The following is a 12,574-nucleotide window of genomic DNA, read 5'->3' on the forward strand; positions in this document are numbered from 1 at the left end:
GGAAGAAAATCTTTGTGAGCCAAAATTGAGAAGCAGCAAGGAAGAATGCTTTAGAAAATCTTTACATAGCACTTTAGGGCCATAGTCTCTCTTCACCCTTCCTACTCCTCCCAGTGACAACCTCTTCCATAAAGCTGTGCCTCTCATTTACAAGTAGCTTGTCTCGTCCATAATACAGTGTAGCATGGGCTTCCACGTCAGTCATCCTCATTTATTATTCTCTTGTAACTCTATCTTTTATGTGCGCTAATCCTTCGATAGCGCCTTTGGACACAGTTCTGTGATTGAAATGGGTTTTGGAGGTTCTTACACTGTACTCAGGATTATAGGGTTACTAAATTTGAGAGGTTTTCAGGGAATTCTTAGTGAATGAGTAACCAAAAGTTGCCAAGTCCGATTAACTTTGAGACCTTGGATGACTACTTCCTCTAACCTTCAGGAAATTTTCTAGCAGTACTCTCATTTTTTTATAAGTGGCCAGTTTACCTTGTCAGGGTCTCCGTTTAGGAAAACCATTGAAGTGCACATTGTTTTGGTGTGGGTCTGAAAATATGAAATAGAAGTAAGTAGCCTTGTTACACAATTTTGTTGCTCCCTGGAGTCACTCTCTTGTTTTGCTATTAGCGAGACAAGTCATCAGTGCCCCCAGAGGTGACACTCCAGAAACTCCCAATTTCATTGTGACTTTTGGCTGATAAGTTGTTACTTAGGAGTTTACTCATTTCACCAAAGTTTCTTTAGATGGAGGAGTGGGGTGGGGGGGGGGGGGAGATCTGGATTTTCTCATGGGAATGTTTTAATCTGTACTAGTGAAAAATGATTGTCTCTAATTTGTAAGTGTTCTGTTCCCCAGCTTACTCTGAAACCTTTTGTTTTAGGTTTTTGTTTTTTTTTTCTTTTTGAAATAGTCATTATTAAGTAAATATGAATAATGTGATGAATTTTGTCACCCTAATGATGCTAAATGAAGAGTGAATATATTATATCCTATCTTAAAACACGCATTCCGAAAACCCATCTGCACACTTAACTTCTTAAGGCAGTGATTTTCGGTGTTGGTTGTACATCAGAATTTTTCAGCGTTTTTTCCCCCCTCCTGGTATAGATTTTATGGAGGCCTCCAGATACCCTGAATCAGAGATTCCGGGGGTAGGCCCTGGAATCTTTTCAGGAAAGCCCGAGTGCTCCAGGACTGTCGTGCAGCAACCTGAAAATGTGCCAGTTCTGGTCGCTCCACATTCTGTCTGTTGGTGCTTGTTTGCAGTTGGCAGAGCATTTCAGAATTCATGTTTCCTTTTATCTTAGTAAAGTATATTAAGCATAACTCTAGATGCCTGCTCATTCTGTGCCCTTACTGTTAATGGTTTAATTCTTTTAATGGCTCCCTGAGAGCTCTGACTCCCTGTGTCTTGGCACAGTGTTTGTACTTCGGTTTGCACTTACCTTGGTAGAAAACACTCATGCTTCCTGTCTAGTTAGAGAGGCAGTAGGAATATAGAATTATCGCACTTGGTATGGAAAATTCTAAATACATACCCAAGAGAATCATTTCATGTGCCCATTATGTGGCTTCAGGTATAAGGGACTCTGCCAGTTCCTATACCCTTAATTCTTCATCCTTTTCCATTTCCCTTTGTACTTGGGTTATTTAGATTCAAAATCCAGACATCCTGTCATTTCAGTAGTATTTTTAAAATCCTCTAAAAGGTAAGGATTACAAAAAACAGCTGACACAAAATAAACCTAACCCGCTTAGAAAAATGAAATTCATTAATACCGTATATCTAGTCAGTGCTCACATGCCCCTGATTGCATCATCATTGATTTTTTTTTTTTTTTTTTCCTTTAAAAGTCTTTATTTGTTCCAGTCTGGAACTAAGTAAGATCTCTGTGTAGCTATTGAATGATGTCCCTTAAGTATTCTTTAAAATACAGATTTCCCTCCCTTTTTTCCTTGCAGTTTTTGGTTTTTGTTTTTGTTTTGTTTTCTTAGGTTTTCTCACAGTCTAGGTTTTGCTTATGGAAACTCCATGGAGTTGACTAACAAAAACAATTTTACAATATAAAAGAGATCTTAGGTTATCTCCTAGACTGATCTCATTTCCTGGAAGAGGAACTTGAGTTTCAGTGGCTTTTCCGGTTATAAAGCTAATGAAAGTCAGAGTTGGGATTAGAACCCAGGGCTAAGTCTCAGGGTGCTAAAGCAGAGGATTGTTATGAATATACTAATTTTGAAGCTCTCCTAAACCGGGTGTTTTATTCTCTGTTAGTGAGTACTTGATATTAGAAATTTTAGCAAACCAGAAGGAAACCACAGGTCTTAATAGTATACTAACATGCATTGAGACGGGAGGGTTTCAGGAATTGTCAGGGAGTTTACGTCTGCTTAATTTACATCATATGCAAAGGCTTTACAAATACATATAAATGGTAAGAATGGAATGTAAGATAAAAATAGAAAAATGTTTGACCCAGATTATATGGTTCAGTGATGCTATATATGTATTTTTAAACTTACGGAAAATTTCAAACATGAACAAAATTACAATGAACAGTCCTGTTTATATCACTTAGCTTCAGCAGTTGAGCACCTCATGGCCAGCCCTCTTCATCCACACATCTGATTCCTTTCCCATTGTTATGAGGCAAATCCCAGGCATATCATTTCAGCCAGAAATATTTCTGTGTATAGTGAAGGTCAAGATATCTAAAAACACAACTACAGTATATTATTACCACATGTGTGCATGTATTTGTATGTGTACACACACACACACACACACCAGTATAGTTGCCAATATTAGCAATAATTCTGAAGTGTTAACATATCCAGTCAGTGTTGAAATTTGCCCAGTTGTGACACATTACTGTTCTTTAAGTTTGTAATGTTTGCAGGATACAGATAAGGTCCTTATTGGAATTGGTTTATATTGTTGTTAAATCTCTCCCACTCATAGAAACTCTGTGGTTTCTATGTCTTGTTTTAAAGCCACATTTAAAATTAAAAGTTCGGCCAGTAAATACAGCAGAGAAGTTAGTGTTAAAAAATAGTTTTTCTTAAGAAAGTGACATTAATTGCAAGTGACTGCAGGAACGGGAAAGTACAGTAACTTTTGACTCCTTCTTTCCCTCCTTTACCAAAAACGAGTTGGTTTTGAATAGAATTATAATAAATTAAAAAATTAAGACCAGAAGAGAGCACTCTTCTTCAGGATGTTAATAAGTTTTACTAAGCCAGGGGGATTGTGTGGTTAATTAAGTTTGGGAAAGCTAAAGCGGTATTCCTTCTTGAACTTCTCAGAATCTTTTATGTGCCAATATATGCGTGAATCTCCTAAAAAGGGGGCGGAGGTGGTGTGATAGTGTTCAAGTTTGTAAATTATTTGATCAAAGAACTCTTTTTTTTCTCTTCCTTACAAAAAATATTTTCTGAAACTCGTGGTTTTGGGGAATGTACTTAGGTGGTATTGATCAACAGTAACAGTTTTCTTCGTATTCTTTTTAAGTTTGGAAGATACTGAAGCCAAATTAAATATGTTACATTAAAATTTTTTTTCAAGTGAGCGAGTAATCTATTTTAAGGCCATAATTGATCTTACAGGTTGAATTATTTTATAATTTATTTTATAATTTATAATTTATTTGAATTTTAAAAAATTAAATTTTTTTTTATCAATTAAAGCATTGATTGGCAAGTAATCTAAATTTTTCATTTTAGAGAATAAAGCTTTTTTTTCAAAAACAGGATGAAACAAGCGAAGATGCTAACTGTCTTGCTTTGAGTGGACATGATAAAACAGAAACAAAGGTATATTAATTTAGCCTTGGAATACATACACGATTAAGAGTACAGAAGATGTGCTAAAAATGTCTCTAGAATATTGTACTGTCTTTTGTTCTGTAGGCTTTAGGTTGTTTGCAGTATTGTTTTTAGAGAAGTGTTTGTCCCTTTTGAATGTTAATTTATAGTGCTGAAATTGAATTTCTCAAATGTGTGAGCTCCTTACTGAAGGCACAGTAATCTGGGTGGACCCTGAGTGGAACAGCAGGACAAGTGAGACATGTTCGGTACCTTTAAAAGAACTTATAATCAAGCAGAGAAGATAGGAGGTAGATGCAACTAACCACATTACCAGAGAAGATCAAAGTGATGGAGACTGCAGGCGTGGGGAGGGCAGGAGGGCAGGAACGGTGGGCAAGAGGCTTCGTATGAAGTGTTTGAGGCGGTTCTTGAAGGGTATATAGGATTGGGGGCATGACGAGAAGTGAGAAGGTCATTTCACGATGGGGGTGTGTGCGTTTAGAGAATGTCTTTGGCAGAACGTTTTAGCCTGAGCCTTCTGGGGTGCGTGGGGCTTGAGGCGAGGTAGATGAGGTGAGAGAGAGTGGTTTAGCCAAGCCACATTAGACTTCGAACGTCTTTTTTTTTTTGAAATTGGAATGTACTGAAGGCTTTTAACTTTTTCCTTGTATTGTAGAAAATTTGGAAATACTTTCCCCAAATTATTCCCATAATTGATATTTTAGCGTGTGTTCTTTTGATGTCTTTATAGAATTTATTTGGGCATACGTGCCAGTGCCTTCTACCTTCCAACCTTTACTCTGTAAACCAGGAAAAACTGTTCCTGTGATTACATAATTCACAAAATATTAACGGCTGTTTAGAATGCTGTCTCAAAGCCATTACTATATTTTATTCAACCAGTGCCCTATTTTTAGCGATTGTTTCTGTTACAAAAACAAAAAGTTGCTCTTTTCTATTGTCATATTGACTGTAGCTAAACACCTGGCATCCATTTATGTTTATTAGAATAAATTAACGAAAGGAATTACTGAGGCAGATCATACACTTACTTTTAAGACTTACAACATTTTGCCAGTTTGTCCTTCAGACAGCCTGCACTTCTTCCATTTCTGTTACCTACACCCTGTTTACCCCTTTCTGCTTCGTAAGAGAAAATTGCCATTTCATTGTTTTTTTGTATATGTTGTTTTGTAGAAATTCAAATATTTATGTTTATTTTCATCTTTGTGTATATATGTATTATTTTGCTTTGTGCACACCTTTAAAAAAGTTCAGAGGAATGACATGGTTCGCCCTGTCTTTTCTGATAATACAGTAGATCAGTGCATTGATTATTGAGGAGGGGAGGAGAAACCAAAAACAAAAAAAAAACAGAGAGAGAGAGAAATGTTTTAGGGACTTTTTTTTTTACTTTTAATTAAAGGTGTGGGAGCAGTTTTTGTCCTTTTGGGTAATTTTATTTAATAATAGTAACTGGGTTTTTTTCACATAGCTAAGAGCTTGGGTTTGTATGATGTTAATTACTGTCTGGGCAACATTCCGTAATGTGCCTGTGTGCATCTTTAGTGATTATTTTCTTCAGATGTCCAAGTTGGAGGTAGTTGGAAAGTCATGAGAGATTTTGACCATGCCTATAGAATTTAAGTAGGCAAGTAGAAATTTATGTGTATCTGAAATGATGAAGGAGCCTACGGCGAGGCTTACTAGATGAGTTTGTCATGTAGTCCCATCTTTCTCTTGACCCTCTTGTCTTCCAATTTGTCTTCTTTATTAGCCACCAAACCCAGTTATGTTCTTTTATTCTTTTTTAAGTCTCTTTCCTCCCCCGTCCTCTTTGTCTCACAGGAACAACTCGATACAGAGACAAGTACAGCTCAATCAGAAACTATTCAGACAGCGGCTTCTCTGTTGGCCTCTCAGGTACTAAGTGCAAAAAGCAAGGAGAGTTTTATAAATGTTGTTAAGATTAGTGGGGTATAATGAACTAAAATGAGCATATGCCAAAGACCCTTAAGATTATCTTTGTGACAGTAACTACTTGTATCGTAGTGTAAAGCTAGAGCACTGGATTTAATGGGACCGTTTCTTTGCACTGTCCAGATGCCGACTCCTCCCTCTGTGTATTATTTGATACTGCAAATCATTTAAATCCTCAGTAGTCACAGGATGCAGTATTCTTACAGAGGTTTTCTTTATAGGTCAGAGTGAATTTTAAATTACGGTAGAACCGAAAACCATTCTTTGTGGATCTTTTTGTGAGGTTGATAAGTTTTTTTTTTTTAATTTTTTTTATTTTTAAAATGTGTTTCTGTCTCACATTTTACTTCTGATTTTCAATTATTAATTTAATGTAACCCATAATTCTTTAAAATTATTTTTTCATTTGTCCTAGAAATTCTCTCCGTGGCAGTCCCTTGCATACAGTAGGCACCTGGAATCTTTTTTTAAATAGTGATTTGGGAACCTTCATTTTGTTTGTGAAACAGTTGTTCAGATTGATTCTACTTCAACGTCTAGGTCACGCTCTGACACGAAGTAAATATTTTCTTTACGTGCACACTGAGCTGGTGACCCTCGGGAGGTCGGTGTTGCTCACAGCAAAGCTGCTGAGCTGAGGCAGTGGTATTTCGCTGCTTTGTGAGGTTCGGGGTTATTTTAACGTGATAATGTTAAAATGTGTTTTTGCTGACCATTAGCCCTCATAGCCTCTAAAGAGAGAACCGTCGTGTTCACTTTCTGGAATGTCTTTTATTTCCATAACTTTTATCTAATAAAAAGTCGGGGTGGAGGAAGTAACTAAAACAGCATTAGGAAATGTGCTTGGTACTGATCCGTGGACAAAGCTGTTCAGCAGTCGTGAACTCCTGGGATGCGATTTGCATGTCTTTTGGCCTCTGCCGCACTACTCTGGAGAACGGTTCTCATAGTTGTGCCTTACCAATAAGTTCATCCCTATCGTGATCAGTACTCGTGGGTGTTTGCCTTTTTGGGTATATTTAGGAGGGAGTAAAACTTACATTCTAATGTAAACATTCCTAGAGCCATTGAGAGAGAAAACACCCAGTTATAAAAAGAGTGATTGTGTAGATGACAAGGAAGAACATCCCTTTATTTGGTAATAGAAGCGGTGTCTGTCTTTCTGGGGAGAGGATTATAATGTCGTAGCTGTGTGTAACTAAGAGTCCTTACTGCTTTGAGATAAACTTGAAATACAAAATGTTAGGATCTCTGGGATCTGCTTCCAAGTAAGCTGGGGGTGAAGGTGGGTGGTTGGCTCTGGTTGGGCCGCCGGCGAAGGTAACGGCCAAGTGGGGATTCATCAGCTAACGTGCTCTGCTTGTGTGGATGCCTGGAATTTCCCATAATAAGACACTTAAACATTTATCTCTGTTTTTGAATGTTAACAGAGGCTTGTGATTTAATCCTTTTTTGACATGAAACTTTGCTAAAATTTAGAGTAATTAAATTCTGGCTCAGCTGTATCGATTTTTACAATTTTTACGGTCAGAAAATGATAGATTGACCGGTAACTGCTGCTCCTGTGTAGAAGGTGAATTTTAAGTGTTCTCCCACATGGGGGTGCTCCAATACCAGTTAATGCTACAGCTCTTAGTGCTGTTGCGAGTAAATATAGTTCAACGTGAATTTAATAACGATATGACAGGTCATTCTGAGAGCAGCGTGTTTATAAATCTGTGTTTTAAATTACTTAGGAGTTTTCTGTGTATTGCTAAAATATGCCTCCTTTATTATTTGAAAATTTCTACAAGTGTGGAACAAATCATTTCACAGTAATAGTCGTGTTTATTTGCACCTCATTTTTGTTTTTCTTAAAATGTTTAATACGTCTATGGTAAGGTCCCATCCATTTCTTAGAAAGTAAAGCAGTGGAAAGTAAATCTCGTTTTTAAGTTACAGTGCTTTGAACAATGTTGTGTTCTTTGCTTTCGTTCTCAGAAAACATCCAGTACAGACCTTTCTGATATCCCTGCTCTCCCTGCAAATCCTATTCCTGTTATCAAGAATTCAATAAAACTGAGATTGAATCGGTAAAAACAACCTCAGGGGTCCATAAACAATATCTGCCAACTCAACCTGTTGTCTTCAAATGCTAAAAAAGGAGAATGGAGGGTACAAGACTAGACATGACTGAAAATGGATTTAGGTTTTTTTTGTGACCTCCCTTACTGGGCTAATCAGCACTTGATCGGAAGTCCAGGTTAGTATGTGAAGCCAGGAGTACTATTATTATTGTGTTAGCAACAGTTACATTAACGATTTCAAAAAATTACTGCCTTTAAAAAAAAGAAAAAAAAAAACACCTCAAGCTATATTTGTATCCATAATTGACATCTGGATTGGGTTTATGTTTGATGCATTGTTTGGAAAATTTGCAATACAAACTGGCATAAGAATTCCTTGTTCGATGATGCACTTTTATGTAATTTTTTTATTAGAAAGGAGAACTGATTTTAGATTTTCGGCTTGATGGATTTTCATTTTTTTCCTGAAAACTTTCCTTTACCATTAGTCTGCAAACTGGATACTGTCGTGCAGCGGTATCCTGTTCTACTTGAGGGAAAGGGTAAGAGCACGTCTCGTTCAGTCCCTGTGCGGGAGCTGGAACCCTTACAAATGAAATGTCAATCCTAGGGTATATATTTGACATGGAGAGAATAATTAGGAAATAGTTGGTTTTGATGGGGTCATGGTTAAGAAATGATCTATTGGTTTTATTTATAGAATTGTTCAGAGTGCATACAAATCAGCGATCAGCCAGCGACTGTGTTTCTTTGAGCTTGTTAAAGCTCCACGTTTCTTTTGCCTTCAACCTGTTTGTCTTTGAAACAAAGCTTTTTGCTCCCCGCCCCTTTTCTTTTCCCTTTCTGCTTGTACGCAGTAAGGTAGAACTTGATTTCATAAAAAACAAAATGCCAGTATTTTCTTAAGCCATGATGTGAAACCAATGATCCTGTGGCCACATGGCACAGAACACTAAATTTTGGTCCCGTGGCTGAGACTTGAGGGTGACTAGAAGTCATGCCTGTGGACTGTGACGACCTGTCTCGGAAGGCCATTTGATCTCTGAGTATGCGGAATTTTGTACACTCCACGGAACTCTTCTCTGTAGTGAAGTTGATTTTCAATTTTAGACATGTGGGCAAAAAGGCATTTTCTCCAAGAATTTTAAACTAATTTTTATTTTTAAATGGTTGACCGAAATTTGTCAGTAAATTTTACATGTAGAAACATTTTAAAAATCATTTCTAGCAAGCACTTGGCATCTAGTCAGCCCTCTACTCCTTTTTTCATTTTGTCTCATCCGATCAGTAGATTAGGAACTCCTTTCTTTAAAGAAAATAAATCCTCATAATTAAGCAGCAGAATATCCGTCTTCACGAAGTGTGAGGGATGCCAGATGTTGATAAACTTAGTTATACTTTTCTTAATCTGGACAAAGCAAACCTAACAGATTTTTCTGATGAGCATGTTTTATGAATCTTCCATTGTGCTCCATTCTATCACATGTGCATTTTTCATGTTAAACTGCAGTTACTTAAACTCTTCCCCTATCCTTCTAAATTAATTTTCCAAAGTTGGAGTGTAGTCTTTCCCCTTAGGCTATGCATTAATGGAGGCTTTCTTTTCACCGTACCTTATAACGTCTAGTAGACCGTGTTTCCGCTTCCCACATCTTCGCTCCGCACAGTCACCTTGCCCTTCCTCCCGCCACCTAAGGAAAAAAAAAAAAAAAAAAAAAGATGGTCATGCTAACAGGTGAAGTGTACAAGGTGTCTGTGTGTTTTGTGTAGCTTCAGAGTTAGACTGAAATTGCCAGGCACAGATTTAGTCTTGTCATTTTGTTTACACATCGGGGGAAAACAATTCAGTTTATTAAACGTTTCATGTAACTGCACCCAAGTTTTGCCAAGCTGGAAACTTGGACCTTTTCTGTGTAGTGACTTTTTAATTCTAGTTTTCATAACCTGGAGATCAGACTGTTGCTTTCGCATGATGTATGTAGTGTCTCATGACTGGAGTTTGCTTTGTTTTATAGTATCTGTACTCCTTGTATTTTTCAAGAGCTATTTTGTAAACAGATGATGTATTTCTCCATTGAAAACACAATAAAAAAAAAAAACAGCACAATCCCACAGTTGGCTGGTTTCTTCGGACTGACTTGATTTCTTTTGTTTTTTCAGCGATACATTGGTTATACTTACAACTTTATGGGACGGCTGTCAGCGAAGATTGGCAAAGGAGTTTACTTAGGTTACCTTGACAAAGGATTTGCTTCTTGTTAACGTATGCTTAGCAGTGGCAGTCTAGTAATGATCGGTACCTTATATAATCAGTATTATTCCTATACGTGATCATTATAAGGAGGAAAATGTGAATATAGTTACTATTAATTCACTCTCAGCTGCCCCACTGGCTACAGTATTTGTGTACGTAGACACTATACCTCTTCTGCATATTTGTCTCAATCGTGTGGACCGTGTACTGCTGATGCGTTTCTTTTCCAGAGCTGTTGGTGTTCCATGCGATCGGTCCTCTGTCTCTCGTGTCAGCAGGTGGCGCTGTTGTTTTTCAGTGACTTGAGGATTCTAGCCCACAACCAGCTGAGATCTCCTGTTTCTCATTTTACTAAACCCAAACCAGATACTGCTTCTCTTAACCCCCCCCCCCCCCAAATGCTCAACGTTGCATACTGAAGTCGTGGGGTAAGAGGGAACTGCTTCGTATGTTTGTAGTGGCCCGCTCTTGAGTATGGCCATCTTAAGTGCTTCTAGGGGAGGGGCGGACCTCCCGAGGTAAAAGCCGTTGTTCTCCCGGACACGCATTTGTGTGTATTTCGTTCCTGAAATTCCACATCCTTATACCTTTATTATATACATCTCTACATCTTATGTGTGTGTATAACAATTTACGACGGCAACACGGGATAACTTCTTATTAAACTTCCGGGGCTGTTCAGTAAAAGGGAAAATACTGTAAAAATTATCCTTAACTCCGTTGTTCACACCTACAGAATTGAACTTGCTGGACTTCTTCTACCTAGACAGACACTTAAACATGGGACTGAATATCACACTTTCTGACTTTGGTCACCTACGTGGTCTTTGGGCTTTTCATGCATCTTGCTGAATTAGCAAAATACTTGAAAGTTGTGTGTTTTGTGGCTCTGGGTATATTCTGGAATAAAGTTTGTATTTTTCTAATTAACACCTCTGTGTTTTTCTCCACACAGAAAAATGTTTTAGAGCTCTCTGCGTAGTATTAGTTCTGGCTGCAGTCAAGGTGGCAATAAGTGATCAGCAGCTCCAGGTAGCAATTGGTGTAGGAAAGGGTAAATCGTTAATATACACAAGCTTGTAGACCGAGCCCTGGGAGTACTAACTGCCTGTGCACTTAAATGCATTTGCCCAAAAAGAGAAACGGTTTCTCTAAAAAGGCATTGAATAACCTTGTGGATAGATTTTTGCCTATTTTAATTCTTATAAAAGAACAGCACAAGGAAAATTAGTTGCTTTTAGCCTGAATTGCATGTTTTGTTTTAAATTCTCCACCTTACTCCTTTCCTGGTAGTTTTTCTTCAAACCAGAATCACAAATGGATGCTGTCTTCACTTAGACCTGAACTTGGTACCTGAGGTGTTAAGTGTGCTCTGTAATAAACGTGACTTTCAGTCATACCGTGACAAGTGGCCTGTTTAATTCTGCGCAGTGTGTTTTTTGTATCGGTCTGATCCATTTATTCATCCTTTCTCTGTACGTACCAGTTGAAACATTCTCGTGACATTTTATGTGGCTCTATTGGCATCAGTATTTCTGAGCCGTGTATTTTACAAGTGGTTGTATATACTTCATCCTAGAAGTGATTTCGTGCACTTGGGAGTCTTCAGCTTCTGTTCCTCTTCCTCAGAGACACACTTTTGTCTCCGGGGCCTGTGGACATCACTGCGGCTGATCGGCAACCAAGCGTATATGATTTTATCGAAAGGGATGGAGTTCGAAGCACACTTCCTGCCCGCCCCCCCCCCCCCCCCCCCCCCCCGCCATCTCCTAGTTCACAGGCCTTGCCTTGAAAATGTAGAATTAAGGCTGTGCTCAGGTTCACATTTCAGAAAGATCACATGCGGGTGAAAGGTGGTAATTTTGGCTCCTGTGCTTTTTTTTCCACAGCGAACCTTCTTTAAAGGCTTCCCATTCTCAGAAAGCGAAAAATCCTATCGACAGGGCAGAGTGTTGTTGAGGGCTTAGAGCTTAACCAGCTGTTTAAAATGTGAACTTTTAAATGAGGCACTGCATTCCCTTTCCTTCTGTTCTGGGTATCTATATGCTGCCCTCATAGGATGGGAAATGGGTCATCTTTCGAAATGAAAAATAGAAATCTGTTGTGTGCTTTAATAGAAGCTTTACATTTTTTGCTATATTTCTAAGGTACAGGATAATCCCTTAATCAAAAATTGTTTTCTCCTTGCCACCCCACTTAGAGTTTCTGTTTACCTGTGTTATTTTTTAGTCGGGACAATGGATTTATGCTGCACCTTCCACACTCCTGCTTTCTGAGGTGCCAGAATTGACCAGAGAAAGCCTCCGAATGTGTGGGTTTTGTTTTACATTGTGAAATAAACAGCCAGGGGCTAGAAGCCCCTGAGCTGATTGACCCTGGGCTTGAACTTGCCACTGACGCTTGGACTTAGCAGAGTTCTTTTTCCCAGCTGAGCACAGACCCCACAGCCATAAGGCCTACCTGAGACCTACC

General features: G+C 38.3%; 1 protein-coding gene across 17 annotated transcripts in view; it reads left to right on the forward strand.

Annotated features, from left to right (window-relative positions):
* The window catches only part of PAPOLA (poly(A) polymerase alpha), a 62,174-nt gene extending 52,214 nt beyond the window's left edge, over positions 1–9,960 (forward strand). For 6 of the 17 annotated variants that reach the window (XM_043556974.1, XM_043556975.1, XM_043556973.1 and 3 more), the window contains 3 exons: positions 3,746–3,808; positions 5,651–5,725; positions 7,763–9,960. In XM_043556974.1, coding sequence (XP_043412909.1) covers positions 3,746–3,808; positions 5,651–5,725; positions 7,763–7,858 — 234 coding nt within the window. In that variant the 3' untranslated portion in view covers positions 7,859–9,960. The remainder of the gene's footprint in view (positions 1–3,745; positions 3,809–5,650; positions 5,726–7,762) is intronic. The other 11 variants (XM_043556979.1, XM_043556980.1, XM_043556977.1 and 8 more) reach the window with 3 other exon arrangements.
* The last annotated feature ends 2,614 nt before the right edge of the window (positions 9,961–12,574 follow it).

This window comes from Prionailurus bengalensis, chromosome B3 (genome assembly GCF_016509475.1).
Source record: "Prionailurus bengalensis isolate Pbe53 chromosome B3, Fcat_Pben_1.1_paternal_pri, whole genome shotgun sequence".
Taxonomy (NCBI): Eukaryota; Metazoa; Chordata; class Mammalia; order Carnivora; family Felidae; genus Prionailurus; species Prionailurus bengalensis.